General features: G+C 45.5%; 1 protein-coding gene and 1 long non-coding RNA gene across 2 annotated transcripts; one reads left to right on the forward strand and one right to left on the reverse strand.

Moving 5' to 3' along the window:
• Window positions 1-4559: 4559 nt before the first annotated feature.
• On the forward strand, window positions 4560-8758 carry LOC116791841. Its single transcript, XR_004358883.1, has 2 exons — window positions 4560-4667; window positions 8644-8758. It is a non-coding gene; the product is annotated as an uncharacterized LOC116791841 (long non-coding RNA).
• Window positions 8759-11900: 3142 nt separating this feature from the next.
• CHST2 (carbohydrate sulfotransferase 2) lies at window positions 11901-14604 on the reverse strand. The gene has a single exon (XM_032698231.1). It carries the CDS (start codon window positions 14498-14500, stop codon window positions 13205-13207), a length of 1296 nt encoding a protein of 431 aa, XP_032554122.1. The 5' UTR covers window positions 14501-14604; the 3' UTR covers window positions 11901-13204.
• Between the last annotated feature and the right edge of the window lie 6947 nt (window positions 14605-21551).

The following is a 21551-nucleotide window of genomic DNA, read 5'->3' on the forward strand; positions in this document are numbered from 1 at the left end:
ACATAGAGCTATCACATGGCTACTTTGAACCCTGCAAATTCAAATAAATTTGGAAGTACTACCCTGTTTGGAAAGTATTCATGCCAGAAAGCTCTAAGCCACAGAATCCAACAGCCAGTCCTTCTCTAAGAAGGGAAATGACTAGGCAATATTTCAACTTCATTATCCATAGGAAAATTCTTGATTTAGATTTGCACATGACCAGATTAAAGTTATATGATTTTTAAAAGGAGAAGAAACCAATTAAGATATATTAATAGCTCTCTATACCTCTTAAGCATTCACCATTCTAAAGCTATAATTTCAAGAACCTTGTGTTGAAGAACTTTGGGACAATATCTCTGAAACAGATCCCAGAGAGTAGGGCTTTTTCTGTGGAAATTGGCCAATTCTAAGAGCTTTTTTTAATAAGCTTTTTAATTTGTGTATTCTTTAAATGCACTCCACTAACACATTTGATCATCACTTGTGTACTAAAACAAGGTACCATATCTTAAGCCAGCACATCCAAAGTTTTCTAGAAAACTGAGTAATGCTTTTTCAGAGAGAAATTTCCAGCCAGCTAGTCCTGGATTTGGCATGGTTATGAATCTGATGAGCTTCATTCAGAAATATTCATCCTTGCTGAACTGAGAAGGCCATTCATCTCTTCCCACCAAATAACCAGCTGATTTTGTTATATTACCTACTGTATATTTCTGCTTCCCATCAGAAGAGCTAAACTTGCCATTGAAATAGAGGTACTCAGTAAAAATCAGACACATTGTCAAATGAGTCAGTGCATGGCCCATTGCAACGGATGCCCTGCCTATCATTGCACATACTGAAATGTAAGGCATTTTGTGCTGAATATATTTAAGAATATAATACACAATCAAATCTGAATCCTGATTCATGGCAATAATGGCAGCATCCTTTTTAGTCATTTCAGTCAATCAATTTGCATATTAAGGGCTCTTTTCAAGTTTTTAACAGCGAAAAACACGGTGAAGAGACATGGTCCCTCAATGTAGCACTTCAGTAAGTGTATTCTTATACTAAAAACCAGCCCACACTGTCCCCGTGCCAAAACCCAGGTATATGCACGGTCAAAAAGGGTATGGAGGGAACAAGGACTGGGCTGCATCTGCCCTATCTGAAGCTTGACTTCTACGTTTTCCTTCAGGGGCTCCAGGAGTATTTTCTCTGTTGTCTGAGAGGTTTTTTCTTTTACCAGCTACCGGAGCCAGCCTGAGCCAGTACTGAGGTGACTGCCCAGGCCATCACTTAACTGGATCAGACCACGATCCATTACTGAAACAAATATTGCAAGTGAAGTTGATAGATCAGCTGTTTAGCTTGTTGCTTCCACTTTCCAAGCAGCTGCAGCTTTTCCCAAACTCACCGTATTGACTTTCTGACAACAAATGTCACTACAGTGAAATCATGATGAAGCAGCAGATAAGAAAGCAAGAGTGCCAGATCAGCAACACCAATTCCCACAACGCCTTAGAAATAAATAGGAGTGTTCAAGAAGCCAACTGCTTTTATAAAATATCTCTCTATATATAAAGTATTCCTGGAAATACAGGGCAAAATCCCTCTTTCCTTTCACATCAAGCACTCTAGTTTCAGTGCATGAGATTATGCTAAATTCCTGCTAGGACCAGAAGTGTTCCTCTGACCCTAAAAGTTCCATTATAAGGCAATTTGTAAACACAATCCTCACTGCTTGGACACAGGTTGCCGTAAAACTCTACGTGAGAGAAACTGTGAAACAACTGCCTGCCAGAGATGTTGCTGGGATGTGGCAAAGTTCCAGACTGGTGCAAGTGCTGGGGCACCTACTGCTCCATACTCAACTGCAGAGCAAAGCATGGAACTTACAGAGGCATCCAGGGCAAGACATAAAACCCTATATTTGCACCTCTTTACCTAGCCTTTACTGTAAATCTGTCCTGCCATACCTAACTCCCAATCCTAGTTTTCAGAAGTTTATTTTGATTCTGCTGCCTGATAAGCTCTTGCCATTAAGTGTAAAAATGAAAGTGATCTCCATTTTTGTTCTTCAGACACCATGTCTTCTGTGGCCTGCTCACACACCACTTGTTCCCTAAATGCCTGACATAAGCATAGAAAAGGCTTCTTCTTTTCAAATTACCTTACAGCTGCTTTTTTTACTTAAGAGAGGCTTATGTGAAAATTAAATGTCGATGAGCTAAGATCATATTCTAATCTTAACATAATTATATTTTTAACTAAGCATAGATTTTTAAATTAATAGTATGTTAAATCAATGAGCCAAACTTCCCCCATGTCCAATCATGTCCTGATCCTCCAGCCACTGAATCACCTCTTGTACCACAGCACCTGCCCCTGTATATGTTTATCACACAGCCCAAGCCCAGGTAGCTGAAATGCAAATGTATATGCAATTAGCAACATTGCTATATCATTTTAAAAAAGACTTACTGCAAACCTTTTCTTAAGTGATTGACTATTTTTATGGCTTTTTTCCCCACAGCCATTGGCTCAAAACACTTGATTATTCTTAGGGGATCTGGACAGAAATCAAGAACTCTTGGACACAGGCTCCCTATCAGGCACAGTGCCCTATAGGCTGCCCATGGCTGTTTTAAGTCTTAATTGGCCCCATCTGGGGATGTCCAAAACCCCCAGAGTCATGGAGGAGCAACACGACCTCTTCCACCCATCCTCATCATAACCTCTCTCTGTAGAGAAGCTTCGCTTGGCTTAGACTGAAGTGTCCCACACAAGACATGAGATGCCTCTCCCAGGTCACACTGCCACCAGAAGACTTAACAAGACTTTATGGCTAAGTAAGTGGATAATGGAGGGGAGTAATCTGCATCAGTGATGTATCCAGTGGCCTGAAAACAGTTCTGCACATACATAAGGATGCCAGAGTGCTGCATTTGTGTCACTATTATAGTCCAATAAATGCCAGAGATACATTGCTTTCACTGAAGTACCAGAGCTGAGTTAGAAACAGTAATAGCTTTGTATAATGAGGTATTTACTGTTTGTGTTAGAATAGCCATATGTCAAGCTTTTCAGACAATAACATGGTCATTGTGCCACATATCTCCTCACTGCCCCCCTTGTTCATCAATTCCCAGAGTACCCAGCACAACCTTGTACCAAAGATGCTGGTGCACTAATAGGCAGTGGGAGTACAGGGAGTTTATTCATCATCTGCATATCATGGGATACGCACCCTTCTCCCTCCAAGCCCACCTGCATAACATGGAAGCAGAATGCCCAGGCACTAGCAGCCTCCAAAGAGAGCCCTTTGCTCTCCCCTCTGAGCCCTTTACAGATGAGTCAGAGAAGAAATAATAAGGGTAGGCATCTTGATTTAGCTTCAGTAACCTAATGCAGAACAACTGCTGAGAACACTTGAGATAATTGTCTTAATTATAGAACAGAAGTACTAACTAAATAGTTATGAGATTTTTTTAAAACATAAACCATTTTAAATGCATCATCCGCCTGTGCACTTAGCTCCTCTTTCTCTAAAATTATGTTTAGATTTTTCATTTCTTCCATTTCACCTTCCCACAGGAATAAATTCAGCGGCTATGCAGAAGGTTGTTACACACTGCCTGTATACCAAAGGCAAGAAAATCCAAGGTTTACATGTGAGAATAATTTATGTCTATTGTTTTAGCCAGGAATTATAGATTATAGGGACACATATTCACAGGGCTCAGAGCAGTCAATAGGACTTCAGCTGTGAGCCCACACACATGCATTTTCTCAGTATCTCCTATATAGAGACTGATAAGAGAAAATGAGGAGCCATTACTAGATGTTGTACCAAGATCTGAAGCCTGCAGTGAGGAAAAGGCCATTGATTTCTTGATAGGATTTAAGGCATCTGTCTAAGTATAGTTTACAGGCTATGCCACAGCCAAAGCCAGCAATTGCAAAACATTAAACTTCAAAATAATCATTCAGATAGAAGTGACAAAGATAAATGGCTGGCTACCCTTCAGAGCAAAGCACTTATCCAAATTATTCATTATGAAAGGACTAATTAAGCGACAGGGAGCCTGATCACCTCCAGGTTCTGAATGAGACAGAAGCAAGGAGACAAGAGCTCACCTGTGCATGAGGGATGAGAGGTCAGGGCAGCTGTATCCAGTTCAGAAAGCAGAGGAAGAGAAACAAACACTTTCTGTAATTCATCAGCAACTGCAGGCACGGGACAGGACTGCCACTAGATACACTAAAGGACTCTGCACTGAACCCCAACAAGACTTAAAAATGGTAAGGCAGCATATACAGCTTCTTCTGTCAGTACATGTGTGTAATGAACCATCAGCTCCAAAGCCTCTCCTTACCTGTAGATTTGCCTGAGCATTGCACGTCCCTGAAGAGGTGAACATACACAGGAGTGCTCAGGTGTCCGGAGACCAGCAGAACATGACACCTGTGGCACCACGCAGCCCACACGGGTGTGCCAGCGTTCCATGGCACAGACAGGAGCCAAGTGACCTCACAGCAGCAGAGCACCCACCCCACACCCCAGGCACACCAAACCTTCCCCTTTGGCTGCAGTCGACAGCCCACGAGCATCACTGCTCCAGAAAGGCCCCTCACAGGCTCCAGTCATTCCCCAAAATACATCTGGGGCTCCCCAGCAACAGCAACTGGGCTGCCAGGTGGGAGCTTACTCCCAGCTTCCCATGACGGTTCACCCACCCTGGGCTCCCAGTGAGCAGAGGCCTTCCCCACATGTCTCATTTCCCCCTCAGAGCCCACTTGACTAAGCATGGGCTTTGTGTTCTATTGACTCATTTATAACACCTCTCCAGATGAGTTTTCTTCAAGATTCACCCTCTCCCACTGCCAGCCCAAAACAGCCCTCCCAGAGCCCTGTTGCCAGTGCCCATATCCTCAGCACAGTTCAGCAGACAGCAGAGGCCCCGTCCCAATGCCACAGTCACCTCCACCCTCCCCTTTCCACGCTACCCCCACAGCTCAGCCGCCGTCAGTGGCTCACCTCCTCATCCTGAAGCACCTCACGGGCTGCAGCTCCTGCGCAGTGCACGGCCACCTGCATCACTTGGGAGTCTTGTTTCTTGCTTCAATGTGCTCAGGAGCTTCCTCAGTCCCAGCTCATGCTCTTCCATGTGTTTTGTCAACTCTTTCCACTGAAGCGTGTTTGAGCACAGCAGCCCTACCACCTCTCCCCATTGCTCAGGGCACAGCAAAGCCTCTGCACTGAAAGGGGCTTTTGCTCAGGCAGCTTCCTGCAGGCTCACAGCAGTCCTGGGGCTAAAGACACTCTTCCCCTCAAAAGCACCTCAGGCAAAACCCCACCAAGCCCAGAAAGCGCTTCCCCTGCTGCATTTATCCTCCCTGAAGGCCACCCCAGGAGAGCTCCTTGGGTGCTGCCCCACCTCACCCAGCTGTGACCCATCAGGCTGATGGCACATGGCAGCCCTGGAACCACGAGAGCCCCCAACCGCCTCCAGGTGTGCGTTTTCTAAATCAGGTGTCAGACATTCCTAATTAGCACCTGCAGGGCACAGCCTCCAGAAAGGCAGTGGTTGCCTCTCTGGTGTGGTATCAGATACTTAAAGTACCATCAGATATTTAAAGTAAAATAAAAGGGCGGGGGGGCCTTGTGTGTGAGTTGTGCCCTGGAATGAGAGCTCCTGGGTTAAAACAACACAGCAGGTATTCTCTGGGCAGTAGCCACATTACTGCACTTTTATATTTTTATCTCTTCTCAGTAGGAAAGGATGTGCAATTAGGGACCAGATATTAAACTCTTACAAAATCGAAGTGTTGTGGTCAGCACCAGCTGTTGCATTCCCATAGAGGAGCAGAGAAACATAAAGAACTGTTTCCCACCACTTACTCTTCACCATGGTAATTCTTTGAAACAGGTATCCTTTACCACTGACAGCTTGCACTGGAGCTACAGCCAGCGAAGCAGGTGCAAAGCACATAACCCCATCGAAGTCAGTGTGATTCAGCCCCAAGCTCTGCTCTGGCAGTCAGATTTTTTCATTGCTATATGAGCTGAAAGACCCCCAGTGTCTCTAACCACCCCACTGTGGCATTGGCAGGATCTGATGTAGCCATCTCACTGCAGAACCATCTGGGTTGGGAAAGACCTTTAAAAACTTTAAGTCCATGTCCCTCAGCACCTCAGCTACGAGTCTTTTCAATACCTTCAGGGATGGTGACTCTACCACTTCCCTGGGCAGCCTGTTCCAGTGCCTGACAACCCTTTCAGTGAGGAAATTTTTCCAAATATCCAATCTAAACCTCCATTTATGCACCTTGAGGCTATTTCCTCATTTCCTATCACTTGTTACTTGGGAAAAGAGAGGGTAAGGAGATATAAGGGTGTTCTGAAGAACAAAACAGGTCACCACTCGACCAACTAAGGTAGTACACCTAAAAACACCTGCTCACTGAGCATGCAAAGTGTCTGATTTTAGCAAATGGACCAAATAATGTGAGATCTGAAGGGCTGATCCCAGACCAGTACAAGAAACATCCACAGGAACCACCAGTGGCAAATAAGCAAATAAAGAAAGCTGCCAGAAGTGATTCTGAAAGTTACATAAACACTAAATATGTCACTTTTCCATTTTATGTCTCCCATGATAAACCGTTATGAGACATGCACATGGCTTGAAACAGATAATTGTTGATAACCCTGACTGGTGGGAGAAGGAACCATCTGGCAGATGGAAACTAAGAAGGTGCCAAGAATTTAGCAGACTAGGGGGCTTGGGAATTTATGCACAGAGGTCTGAAGAAAGGAATATTTAGACAAAAGTTCAGCAACTCTGTTTCTATCTATACACAAAACAAATTGGAACATCAAAAGTATCCAAGTAATTATGAAAATGATTCCTGTTTGAAATTCATCATGAATTGTGAGCAAAATCAGTGAATCTAAAACTGTGAATTTAGAAGTGAGGAATTCTTTGTGCATATCATGATTAACCACAAATGCTTATAGCACATAGCATCACCACATTTTATCTTCTATCCTTCAGGTTTCTATCCTCGCTGCTTTTAACATGCAAATGCCTTTATTCATCCTCTCCTGACCTTGCTGTGTGGTATCATTTGTTTCTTTCAATTTTCCTTAGCAGCATTTCTTTCTTCCTATAGCAGAGAAAGAGCAACTTCTGATAAGCTCCGCTTTGTATTCCTTTCCTTTCTTCTAAGTGAATTTCTTTTCCCTCTGCTCTCCCCTTTATCCCTCCTGGGTAAAACAATGGACATTGCTGGATGCAGCATTCTAATTGTGAATCCGCATTTTTCCACTGAGATCACTACTCATTAGCCATTTTGCTGCTGACCCTTCACAACAGCTGAGCTGCAGCCAACATCTATTGCAGTCAAGGGGAAGTGAGGACATGACCCAAGTCAGTAGTCACAGGCAAAACACAAAATTAATGAATTTATGTAACATAATTAGTGATTTGGGGCTGGTTTTGCTGAAGCATCGTGGGTCACCATGAGGACCGTAAAGCTCTGCAACAGATTGCTTGGGGACGTTGCGCTGTCTCTGTCCTTGCAGGTTTCCAAGACCCACCAGGATAAAGCCTGGAGCAACCTAGTTTGATCTCATAAGCTGGCCCTGCTTTGAGTAAGAGGTTGGATGAGAAACCCCCAGAGGTCCCCTCCAATTTGAATTTATGAGGGCATGATTTCCAGAGGCACCCTGAAATATAACTCCCACCGACTCACACATAATATTCCCATTGCAATGAGAATGGCATAGGAAAATATTCTTGAAAATCTCACCTAAAGCTAACTAGCATCTTCAGAGTTCTTAAAATTGTAGCTGCAGAGCTCCTTCCAGTCAGCAACTCCCACTTCAACTGATGCCATTACAAACAGGTTGCTCAGCAGATCCTACCAGCCTTCCTCACTCAGACTGCCCTGCTAATAATTTTTCGTTTGGGGAGTTCCTGCAACCCAATTTTCATCTTGTTTTTCAGCACAAAAGTCCTATTTTCATTCAAACCCCATCAGAATAATGCCATTATATCCAGACAGAAGTCTGTGGTACCTCATATTAAAAGACCTGCAGGCTGTCCTGGCTACTCACCAACTTTTTTGATAGGAACAATAGGATGGTAACTTACCACTCAGCCTCAAGTCCCTTCTCATCACCCTGTTTATAACAAGCACATTTCTAGCTCAGACACTGAAATGGACACCAGAGAGCTCACCCGCATCAGTGGCTGTAAATGGGTCCCTTGCATACAGAATTTTCTTCTCTGAAGGAATATGCCATATATTTTTACACACAAATTTACAGCCTTATGTTTCACTGCAGAAGCAGATGATTCTTTAATCCCAGCTCTCCCATTTGCAAGGCCATTAATATTATGAATTTTTTTTCATAGTTTTCGTGGTATCAGTGTGTGTGAGGAATGCTGGCTCTTCGTGAATCGAGGGAAGACAAGACACCTGAAGTTTTGCGCTGATTCTCTTCGATTTTGATCCAACTCTCATAATGCAGGCCCATTCTTGCGATTCTTTCACAATCTCACGATACAAGGAACCCTGAGCCTCAAATTAAAATAAATACAAGGAAATTTTCCAACTTGAAAACAACTCTGTGTTGTACCAACTCTATCCATTTTTTTTTTGCAGAAATGACAACTTATACAAAGAATCATGGATGTCATGGCAGCCAAGAGCCGTTATTTAGACACATTAACAGAACTCATTTGTTGCCAGGGAATCCAAATAAACCAGATAAACCTTATTTTTTTACTTTAAATGTGTTCAATATAATGAGTATTGCTGAAATGTTATTCCATGTATTTTTTAATTATAAAACTTGCACGGTTTTGTAAGATCTTGCTCAGGATCTCTGATTCAAAATGCAAACCACATCTATAGACTGCCAGAGTAACAAGAAGAAAGCACTAACAATTGAAGTTGGATACATCAATAGCAAGCAGTCTCACACTCAGAGCCTCCAAATTAAATCTGCTTACCTTATTCATATGCATAATTCCAGCAGAGTAATATTTATACAACACTCTTAATTGAAATGGCACTAGAATAAGAACATTTTTGATCCATTTGATTAAGTAACATAATACAGGCAGCATTTGCCTGATGTCTGTTCATGTAAAGCAGCCCCACACACTTTGACACAGTTGCCACTCACTACACCAAAGAGACCCACCCATTCCTGCATTAACGGGATGCACGGGAGCAAAGCTGAGACACTGACTCTTAGACCACCTCTTGTGATGTGCAAGGGCTCATGTTAAACATCTTTCACTTTCAAGGACACAGCAATTGGAAATGAAGGGGGAAATACAGAATAATCTCACTACTCGTGGCCTACAGGATGAAAAACACTTGTTTCAGGATTGATTATAACCCCCAGTATTTCATCTCTAGAGATCCAAGTTGTAATCATAATGGGAAAAAAATGGTTTGTTCCTCTTCACCGTCAGGGTATGAAATTTGACACCTGACAAATTACAAAGTGATCAGACAAATAAAGAATTTCCTCCTTTTGTTGGAAAGACTGAAAGACGCTTGATCTAATGATTTTCTCATTGTCAGCTCTGAGCCTAGAGGCAGCAACTTACACACTTCTACACATCTTGTGTTTTACTTGATTCAGTGGAGGACAGAGGGTTTTCCTGTGTTTTCATGCACTGAGTGATCCTTGCCATTTTACCATAGTTGTACAATTTTCTGGCTTTGTTCACAGCAAAAGGCAACACATAGTTGCCCACTGGCCTTTCTCTTCCATCAAACCAACGTGTCAAGTCTTCAGAACAGTCTCACTTCCCATGCAACTTAGTGCACCCTGTACCTTGTGTATGCTATTGATTCTTCACTAAGCATTAGGTTCAGCTGAAGAAACACACTGTAATTATTAAATCAGACAGAAAGCAAACCCAGGCACTATTTTTAAGCATAAGAGTCGAGTTTATTTAAGTATTCTGACCTCAGCTAGCTGTCCCTCTCACAAAAGGAAAAGCTCTTTTTTAATCATGTTCATCATCCTTCTCATATCCTATTTTTTCTATAATTTTCCACATTTAAAACTTTTTTTCAGCTATATTTGTTTTTTTTTAATTCCTCTAATCCTCTTTTCTGAATATAAAAAAGGACTAAAAATGGTCTTTTAACAGCCAGTTGTTCACATACTTATTTTTTAATACAGCAGCATGAAACATAGGGCTTAGCCCACCAGCATTTTCCACAAGCAGGGTCCCATTCACTTCTCCTGAAGCTTTACCTGAACAAAATTGCAGTCCTTTATTTTCACAAAATGAGATTGCATTAATTCTTCTGTTCACCCAAAACATGCCGAGGTACAACTGTACAGTACGTTGGGTGATTCCTTGCTGCAATGTAGTAGGTGGAGCTCAAATTATGGACCAGAGTCAGATGTTGTAACTCTACTGGCACAGTGTACATATCAGTAAAGTAAAGCAGATGCTTGCAATGCACCATTATTAGAAGAGCAGCGAGTGCTCTCGCGGAATGACAGGATGAGCTTTTTAATATAATTAGAATCCAAAGGAGATTTTTGGAAGCTAAGTCAATTGGGCTCATCTGTTTCACACTCTCAAAGGTAGTTAATTCCTGCCCACTTTACTCATCCCGAAAACTTTTCCAGAAGAGAGCAAGGAATTCTGCACACAGAAGGGACTGTGCTTCAGCTTCCAAAATCAAAAGAGCTTATGCTTTAACATGCTATCATGAAAAAGCCCCATTTAGAAATCTCAGCCAAGTTTCACGGCTAAAGAGAGCGGGAGCCGAGCTCCCGGCGCAGTGTCCCATCCCCGAGGGAGCTGGGCTGGCTCTGGGCAGCTCCCTGCTCTGCAGAGGGGCTCCACAGCTCCCACCCGCTCTCCTGCCGGGAGCAGCGCTGCCAAACACGCGGCTGCCACGAGCACAGACAGGACAGTGCGGTGGTGGCAGCGGGGCAGCTTCATAAAGCAGTGGAGGGATGAAAAGCAAGCGACATACTCCATAAACAGATCAGATTTTCAAGCCCTGCCCCAGGACATACCGACTGAAGAAACGGAAAAAAAACCACAGGATACAGCCCAAACCCAAACATCCAAAATCCACTCAGCACTGCACTGGAACACGTACAGTGGTAACACAAAAGACCTCAATCCACAACAACACAAGTACCTTAGTATATACTTTAAACACCAAATAAAGTATCCCTCCCATTCTTAGCACTGCTGTCTGGAATTTGGGAATATATCCTAAGGGGCCAATTAAAAGGTTTCCCATTGCTAGATTTTATGTGATTTTACTGATGGTGAAGATGAACTGAGGGAAGAAGATGTGTAATGCAGTCATTCAGCAAGTGTATAGGCAATCTTATGCAATAATCTTTGAACTAGTTTATTAAATGTGTTTCCTTTTCAGGATAAGTTCAACATCTAATGCCAAAATTTCATCAAGAACTCAAAAAGCCTAGTAGCCAGTTATCAGCTGTTTAACTGAGAGTACTAATACAAGAAATAGACATATACACACATCACTAGAATTTTCACACATACACACACATACCCACATCAGCATCCTGTTTATATCAATTTATTTTCACAAATCAATTTCCTTTCTCCTACTCATACTCTTCACATTTTCTGAAGGCACAACACCCAAATAGGCAATGTAAAATGTACTTCCTGTAGAAAAGTCTGTAGTCTCCTAAGAGAACAGTTTGGCAAAACCACGTTTGTTTAAAAACCTCAAGTTGCAAAATGAGCCTTCAAAGAGCAGCAGAGAACACCACCAAGATTAAAAATTACTTGAGGTGTCTGCACTTCACATATGCAACACACCACTTAACCTTTAATAAATCAGGACTTTTTCCAGGAAATTACAAAAGAAGTAGCAAAATCTCTCTCTTATTTTTTTTTTATCATCAAGTTTTAACGATGGGACAAGTCTCTAGGCAAAGCTCCCAGAAAGAGCCAGACCACCATCTGGCTCCATCATAGAGCAATGACAATTCACGAGCACCGAGCCTCCAACCAGCGCTCTGAAATCAAATGCTAGGCTGGCTCCATAAAAGCTTTGTTACAGCTATGAACACACAGCTGTATGCTTCCTCCCTCTTCGTACAGAAATGTACCCCTGGACACAGACAAAGGGAAAAAATAAATCATTTTATGCATTTTTCTATGCTTCCCTGCTATGCCTGTTACCAATCAGTGTCAAGAAATATCTTACATATCTTATGTATTGTTAGCACTATAGAATATATATAACATATATAATTTTATTTTTTTTTTTACACATGCTAATGTTTCCAATACGACAAATGTCTTTTTGAATCCTGCATTTCTTGTCACACTGTAGATCCACTTCTGTTTGACAGTGACTCCTGGACAGACATGTCAAGACAAAAATAAATACTGCTGTGATGGCAAACCTTTTAAAACTCTTAGGACACTAATACAGTGGCACTTAAAAAGACTTTTTAAATACAACAAAAAAGACAATAGTTAAATAGAAACCTGCTCTGACACAGCCATAAAACCTGCACTACACTCGTGAGATCTCTACTTGATTTTGTGAGAGCAGCCCCTAGTCTTTGAACACATCAAATGTTGCACTCCAGCCCTCCACTCATACCCTTTAAAAAGTCCACGTCGCTATTTTAAGCAAGCATCCCTTCCAGCTGTACATAAGCAACACTGTAATTCCCAAACAATTGAGGTAATTATAAAAATGAATATCATTTATTATTTTCTTTTATTACTATCATGTCTGAACATTTGCTTTCATACAAAAGTCTGATTTTCAGCATTATATTTTCCAAGGGCATCCCCTCCGCACCAAGGGAGATAAAGATGGTTAGGAATTGTGCAAGAGTTTTTGTTACCATCTTCAAACCCACAAGAACTTCATAAACAAGATTTTGGTACAGAATAACTGCCTGGCGCTTTTAGAGAAGGAGAAAGGGGCTTTACACATATTTTCAGTTTCACTTGATTTTTTTTCAAATCGCATCTAACCCAGTGAAAGGGGAGGGTAATTAAAAAACAAAAAAAAAAGAAATCATCGCATTACTGAATGTTACCCTTCAGCAGTCTTTGGAGGAAATCGGAAACCAGGCTGCTTTTCCCGGCTCCCTCCCTCACTCAAAGCAGCCGGAGTGGCTCCTCTGCCCGCAGGGCTCAGCCACCCCCGGGGCGCTCGGCACAGCCCGTCACAGCCGCGGCTTCCTGAGCAACGTTCTGCTGAGGTCCTTCACCTCCTCGGGGCTGCCGACCCTCTCGTAGCCCAGCAGGGCCATGGGCTGGTGGCAGTACTCCTCGACCTGCTTGATCTGCTGGTAGCTGAGCGCAGTCCTCCAGGCGCTCAGCGCCTGGGTCGCGTTCCTGGCCGACACCACGAAGGGCTTGGAGGAGTAGCCGGGGCCGCTGGTCATGTTGAGGGCGAACTTCTCCATCTCTGGGCTGACCGCCAGGTTGACGAAGCCGTACACCTGCCGCAGGGTCTTGATGGGCTCGACCACCAGGTCCTCGTAGCGCACGGCCATGTAGTTGCCCTGGAGCCAGTCAGGGGGGTGCAGGGCAGTCTGCAGGGTCTTGGCCATGCTGCTGCAGATCACTTCCATGGCACCCAGGGCATGGTAGTCCGAGCCGCCCCCCCCCTCCTTCTTCCCGCCCAGCTTGTGGCCAGCATCAAGGAAGGGCATGCGGTGGATGTGGGGGTCCCGGCTCCTCACCACCTGCAGGCTCTCCCGGATGAGGCCGTGCCGGGACTTGATGCGGGAGCTGGCGACGGCCCGGGGGTCCCGCACCAGATGGATGACTTTGAGGTCCAGGGTCGGGTCCCGCATGAGCGGGGCGAGGACGGCCAGGTCGAACACGCGCACGCCCTTGATGACTAGCGTGCGGTACTTGTGGCATTCCTCTTGGAAGCGGCTGAGGCGCTGCGGGGGGCACTTTTTGCACACCCGATCGTCCACCATGCCCACCACCTCCTTGCGGTAGGCCGGGCAGAGGGGCGAGGAGCAGATGACCTTGTTGGTGGCCGCCCCGAAGATGCCGAGCGTGGTGAGGTTCTTGCCGGCGCCCCCCGTGCTGTAGAGCTGGAAGACGGAGAGGTCGCAGCGGTACAGGGAGCTCAGCATGTCGCGGGCCGCCCCTTGCAGCGAGACCGCGTCCCCGGGGTACAGCTTCTGCCAGACGTGCCACACCGGCTCGTAGAGAAAGAAGACCTCGGGGTTCTGGTTGAAGAGCTCCCCGAAGAAGGACGAGCCCGAGCGCCAGGTGGTGAAGACATAGACCAGCTGCCGCCGGGCACCCGCCGGGCCGCGGCTCCCGGCCGGCGGCGGCGGGGGCGGCGGCGGCGGCTGGTGGCGAGGGGCGCCCGGGGTGTCCCCGCAGCGCCGCGGCTCCCGCCGCCACTTGTACTCCAGCAGGTTGAGGGCGGCGAGCAGCACCAGCAGCGCGTAGCCCAGGCACAGCGCCAGCGCCTTCCGCCGGCACACTTTCATGCTGGGCGGCGGCGGGGCCAACTGTTGCTCAGCGCCCCGGCGCCCCGGGGCCCGCGGCGGGCAGGGCGCGCCGCCCCCGGCGCCGTGTCCCGGCCGGCCCCCCGCGCCCGGCCCGCATAGCGCAGCCGCCGCGACGGCCCCGCCGCCCCCGCCCCCGCCGCTGCCCTACTTAGCAGCGGCGCGGCCGCCCGCCCGCCCCGCGCTTCTCCCGCGCCGCCATCGCCGAGCGGCCGCGGGCACCGCCGCAGCGCAGCTTCACGGCGGCCGCCGGGCCGAGGCGGCGCCGCGCTCCGCTCCGCCCCGCAGCGCAGGGCGGGCGGGAGCGAGGGGCGGGCAGGGGCTGCACCGCCGCCCCCGCCGTGCGGCGGGACAGCCCCGGTGCCGGTGACGCCGCCGCGGAGGGGCGGCCCGGGCTGGCGGCGCCCGCCCCGCGCTCCCCATTGGCGGCACCGCGGCCCCGCCGGGCACGGACCGCCCCGCCGGGCCGGAGAGGGGGAGGCGCCTCGGGGCAGCCGCGGCACTGCCCGGTGTCGGGGTGCGGGGGTGCCCCCGCTCCGCTCGTCCGCCGCCAGGGAGAGCCCGGCCCGACCGGCACCGGCTCCAGCCCGCCCGGCTCGGCACCGCCCGGGCGCTGTTGGAAGCGGTTCCCTGCCGGGAGTTTCCGTCAGCCCTGCCCCGGGCACAGGCCGCTCACCGGGGACCCCCGGACAGCAGAGCTGCACTGGTAACGGGAAGAATAAAAGGGGGAAAGGGAAACCCGAAAGGCCTGAGAGGGGCCCTTAGCTCGGTGTGTGCAGAAACTCGGCGGTCTCAAGGGTCCTCCAAGAATATCAAAAAAACCCACCCCATACTGGATCTTTCTGGCGGAGCTCGGGCACAAATCGCTCCGCCCGCAGGTTTTTACGATGTTTTTATAACCGGTGCCCGGTCGCCGGACAGCCCCTCGGCCCCTTGGGTCTGTGATGGGGCAGAGCGCGGCGCGGTCCCGGGTGCGGGGAGGAGAGCCCAGAGCAGCCCCAGCCCTGCCCCAGCTCCTGCCCCGGCCCGCAGCTGGCCGGGTGGACCCCGAAACTCCCCGCCGCAGAGCGGGTATCGAACAGAGAAGGGCTCTCTCCTGACCTCTGTGCTCTAGAGCGCTGTATGCAGTGCAGTGTAAGCAGTGGAGCAGCTCCAGGCAGCACACATCCCCAAAACGCACCTGAAAATGGCACTGAGGGGCAGGTGCCATGTGGACAGGACACTTGTAGGGCACAGGCTTGCCAATGCCACCGGGTTCCGGGCAATGCCCAGTGACTGTTTCATCAAGGCATTTTCTCAGAGGCTTCCTCCCTTTCCTCGGCAGAGCTCAGAGCAGTGTGAGAGGTGCTCTGAGAGTTACAGGAGCATTTGGTGACTCTTCCGTCCTGCTTTCTGTCACAGCAGCGTGGCCTGTCCTGCCGTGCACACAATGTACGAGGCCCACACTCCAGGGCAGCCGGGAGGCTGGAGCTGCTGGAGAGTTGTACCTTGGCCTAAACATACTTCAATCCCTCCACAACGGAGAGCACTGACTTTTCCCTGGAACGTTTATTTTCCAAACAGCACAGATCTGACACTACAGCAAACACTTTTACACGCAGCAGATAAACCACAAATTGATGTGGTGTGTGTCTTGCCTGGTAGCACACTATTTAAAAAGAGCAAGAAAACAGTACAATAGGGTGAAGGAGGCTAAATGTGTAAGCAGTCTTCATATCCCTAATCAAAACAATGTCTACACTTCTCCCACATTTTCTACGGGGATATAAACAGCCAAGCTGTCTCTGGAAAAGCTTGTAGGCCCCTTCCAGCCCCAAAGTGAAGGGTAACATCCATAGAAGGAGGGCTCCACTCTTCCCTTCTCACTCCTTCAAGGCAAAAGTCTTGGCAGTGAGTGGCAGTGTGAGGGGAGTGGGAGCAACCCTGCTCTGAGACACCACTGCCACCCACACCCTGCTGTCCCCCCTGGGATGCAGCGATCCATCCACGCAGGACAAGTCAGGAGAACCGTTTCACAAGCTGCCAGTGACGCTGGTGGCAGTATTAAAATGTCACTGTGACTTTTCATGTAGAAATAACTTGTTAACGGCAGAATTTAAACAACTAAATATTGGAGGAATAGTCTCTATTTCATCAAACAGTGAGGGGAAGGGGAAGCCATTTTTTTTACCTACAGCGCTCCAGGGGAAGCCTTCAAAGCCACATTCTGTAAAAATTATTTGTATCTAGTTGGCAAAATAAATGTCTTTAAACCTGATGAGCTTAAAAAAATTGACTTGTAACTTCTGAAGCATAGTATATAATGAAAAAGGATAAACCTCTGAACCATCTTGTCACATAAAATTCTTGCAGTTATTTTATTCTTTAGTTCTAATCCATGAGTTCTTCACATATAACAAGAAGACTGCTTATATCCTTTTTACAAAGGTACACATCAAATATTTATTTGGCTTTCCATGCTCACTACAGATGAAGTGACCATCACCCAGCTAAAGCAGAAATGTTTACTTTTCACTTTGGAATGGTCTGTAATAGCATCAATTAGTCTGTATTAGATGATGAATAACAACAGCAGTACCGAGACACTGTGGTTCATAAAGCAATATCTCCCGCCAATATTGCACTGCAGCACTAATGCAATAAAGGACAGAGACTACAGGGAGCAAAGCCAATTCATAGCAGTGAAAATTCATTAAAATACCATGAAGTTCAAATTAATCCCTCCTTTCCATTTTACTTGGTTGAAGAGAGATTCTAAAAAAAACCAGAATGCCAGCTCCAGTTCTTACACCGTTTAAAATTTAGCAAGTAACAAATAAAGATAAGCAAACACGAACTGCAGGTATAACATTTGAAACAGTAAAACTAGTCAGTAAACCCAAACATTAAGAGCTGTGACTGGATTCTGCACCTTCCCTGCTGTTATGCAATGGTAACATTTCTGAATCAGTGAGTGCACGAGTACTGACAGCAGTGCTGCCTTCATCAGACTGCTCCACCTTTACTGGGAAAACACGGGTCCAAGAAACTCTTTAATTTGACCTACCCACTGCAAAATAGAATCTTATTTTTCAAAACTGGAGCTATGTCTGTATTTATGCTGTGCAGGTGGATTCAGATACCCATGCAGAACACGACTGCAATCCATCAGGTTTCAGTGCAGCTGCTGTATTTGGTCCTCCCAGAAGTTTCAGTCCTGGTAGTCAAGTTATCACTTTAAGTAACTCAATATCATGAATATTGAATAAGTTTATATGGAAAATATTTATACAGCCAACATCGAATTCACAATTTTTTTTAATCATCTACACATCTGTTGCAAAGTATTAAAAATATGTAGGGCAAAGGAACCCAAAAGAATAAAAACTAAAATGGTAAGAGGCATGGAAAGTGTGTGAAAGAGGAACAGTCTGCAGTTGAACAGATATAGCCCTTCACAAAATTATTCAGACACTTCAGTGTGCTTTTTCCATCCTCTCTTTTACTTCATGTCAATTTTTTCAGGCTTATTAATTTCTACACTAGATCACCTATGTCAAATAATAAAAAGTTTCCTTTTTGTGACAAGTAAAATTCATGATTAAAAAAATAAAATTCAAGACCCCAACACTTACTTCTGGATCAGCTTCAGTTTGTGAACATTACATCTAGTTTCCCTTGATAGAGCAGAAAAGAATGCACCTTTTCCAGTGCAGGCAGTTCCACACTACAGACCTCAGATATAAGTAAGGTGGCTGTATTTACCTCAGACTCTGCAGCCAGCAATGTATAAAGTGAGGGGTAAGTAACTGCAATAAAAACTCCCCAATTTAAAATACGAGGGGAAAGAAATATTTTTTTCATCTAATGCTTAAATATTTTATGTTACTGTTTAATATTTTATATTTAGTAACTATATTTATGAATTTTACATGTAATATTTAGGCAACCCAAATCCTGACTACTTGAATTTCTTCCCCCCTCAAAGTGATACTGCCTCAGTCAGAATTCTCCAAGATTCCCCCCACAACATCCCTTCATTTAAGTGATGTGGCTGAAAGAGATTTCATCCTTACTGGAACAATTCCTGACTTGATTTTTTTTTCATGCTTTAAGACTTGCCTGTCTCCTGCTCACAGGGATGGAATGGGTTTTTCCTGAAGTCAAACTTCAGCAAGACTTTATCTTTTAAAACAAAGTGGGTTTGGATGAAAGATGGAGAATTATGCTGTTATATACCTAGTGTGAGATAAGTTCTGGGTGCTGATTAAATATTCCTGTATCTAGCCTAATCTGTTCAGGATAAATATAGATGCTGAATTCCTCAAACACTGCACAAAAGTGACATTCTTAAAACTAAGGCAAAAATTATAGACCACAAAATATGAACAAAATTTATATAAAATTGAGTAGTTCTCCAAATTTGGGAAACCTATGAGTTTCCCTAAGACTGTATTTCAGTATCACCACTAGAGGTGGGTAAGAACCTGCACAGTAGCATTTAGGATTGCAGATGTCTATATTTTGCACCCTTCCTTTTAGTGCTGTGCATGAAATCTAACAGTGTATTCAACATGTTTTGCAGCAGTGGCACCTGATTTCCCTCAGAATACACTTTTTTCTAGTGATGTTGAATCCTTCAGCAGCCATTTGATTAAGCCACGGGTACAGCAATCTGCCTTCTAAAGGATCCATTTCCTTTTGGATGTTCCTTCTGAACTGTGCCACTGTCCTTCTGCTGTGCAGGAGCAGCTAGCAGGGACCAAAATTAAAGCAGCTAATCATAAACTAGAAATACAAAGCCAAGTGGACAACCTACCTGTAGCAAGCTCCCCTACCCATCCCCATGCCCCCCACGCAGTTTCTCTTTTATATTCACTTCCAGCTGCACAGGTGACATTTTCAATAAACTTAATTTCAAAAAATATTTATAAATTCTTGTTTGTGCAGCTGAAGGAATTCCAGAACTTTGTAAATGTCCTGGGGACACTGCAGTGTAGATCAGTCTCTATTTGACTTTTATTAAAATTAGAAATCTTTTTTTTTCAGCTGTTGTGTAACTGTTGTTTAAGTTCTAAAGGAAATTAAGACATTTATAACCATGTACCTTTAAAACAACAGACAGTACACTGTTTCACACCAAAGGCTTCCAAAACCTTTAGCAGGTCACACATAAGAGCTACCTCAGCCCCGCACATCAGGGCATCTCTGAACTCCTTACAGCCAAACCCGTGGGGCTGGGTTGATGACTGTCCTGGCACACTCCACCCCCGTGTTTGGGGTGCCCAGGAATGTCCCCTCAGCTGCTCAGTGCAGCCCTGTCCCTGGATAACATCCCTGTCCCTGGATAACATCCCTGTCCCTGGATAACATCCCTGTACGGGGGGCTCTGCCTGGCACCACTGTCCCCCCACACCTCCTGCTGCACAGCAGGGTCCTGGGGGCCTCACTTGCCTCCTGCCTCCCCAAGGACAGCAGGCAGCCCCAGATCTGAGCATTCAGATGATGGAGCAAAATAGCTGACCCTTATTTGACTACAGATTGGACAAATTTAAATCCTGGGGAAGAGAGAGGCCAATCCTTGTCTAAAAATTCAGACAGAGCTTTGGACAAAAGAGTGAGAATTCAGTTTCTCTCATAACTAACAAGCAGCGTGCTACAAATGACTGTCTAGGAAACTTCTTGAAATTAATGCATTGCATCTCAGAGTAGTCACAGAGTAACATAAATCATTCGCTATTAACTCTTGAAAATCCTCAGGATTTGAGAAATAGGGACTCCCTGTCTCTAACATTATTAAATTTCTACTCCATACCACAGTGAAACCTTCCTGCAGGCTGACATGAAAGATGAGCTTCCCCAGTGAAACAGAACAGCCTAGAAATCAGGCTTTACTGCAAATTCTTCTCTTTTTTTTCAGTTATCTAATTACCCTCTGCAAAAACAGAGGATGAGAATCCACAGCCCCTCTGTTCACACAGTGGACAGAATTCAATCCCAGTCTCACGTCTTAAATTTTACAGCCAATTCTTTTACAGAGTTTGCCCAAGGCAATATTCTCCATCCAGTTAATCAGCAGACGGTTCTTTTCCCATAGCACAGGAAGATAACCTAAAATGCCAGGAAAAAATAAATCACCAGCAACCCAAGAGATGCAGATTTTATGATGAAAATGACCAGTATCAGCTGTAATGAAAACCTCTATACAATAATAAGTTGAGAAGATTCATCTCCAGCCTCCTGAGTTTCTGTTTGCATCAGTGCAGTGTTTGCTCTGGCAGTATTAGCAGGTGAAAATGTCTGGCTAAATCATTACTGAAACATCAGAGGTGGTTTTTAGCATGGCTAAAAAAAGATGAAAACTGGTTTCAACTCCCAGTGATGACTTTGGTGATGATTCTGATTGCTGGTAATGATCCTGAAGTTCAATCCTGAGAACAGGCTTGATCCATCTTCCATAAATCCAAACTGCATGCATGAATCTCACCCTCCTCTTCCCATGTCAGCTAAATTTTATAACAAGAACAGTTTGTCACACAGAATTAAGCTATTCTGCTAGGTTAAGTCTCTCCATGGAAGATTTCTGAGAGCTTTACACAGACCGTACACTTACCCTTTTCTCTGTGCTCATCTCTGCATGGGCACAGTTACCATGTACAAGCTCTAATGACCCAAGTCTCAGACCCAGGTCCAGACTCAAGAGCCCAAGAAGCAGAATCAGGAAACAGGTTCCACACTTGCCTGCAGGCAACCCATTAACAAGGTCTTGAAGAGTAAAACTGGTGGTCTGTAGTTAAGGGAAACAGCTACGGGAAGTTCCCCAGTCCACACGAGTAAAAATAGAGCAAGGTCACAACATACCATGTTCCTGAACTCTGAGCTCCAAGTAGAGATTGTTAGTGTCTGGGACTTGTAATCTATCCCAAAGGAATACTCTGGCCTCTAACAACATCAGCCTTTCCCATCTTGTGGGGGCATCTGAGGTCTCTTCCCTCTTTTTGGACTTTCACAGATCTTGCAGAAGCTAAATTATCTTGGAGGCATTTGGTCCTCT

This window comes from Chiroxiphia lanceolata, chromosome 10 (assembly GCF_009829145.1).
Source record: "Chiroxiphia lanceolata isolate bChiLan1 chromosome 10, bChiLan1.pri, whole genome shotgun sequence".
Lineage (NCBI taxonomy): Eukaryota > Metazoa > Chordata > Aves > Passeriformes > Pipridae > Chiroxiphia > Chiroxiphia lanceolata.

Coding starts and splice junctions, on each gene's coding strand:
- CHST2 (XM_032698231.1), bottom strand. CDS start 14,500: ATGAAAGTGTGCCGGCGGAAGGCGCTGGCGCTGTGCCTGGGCTACGCG.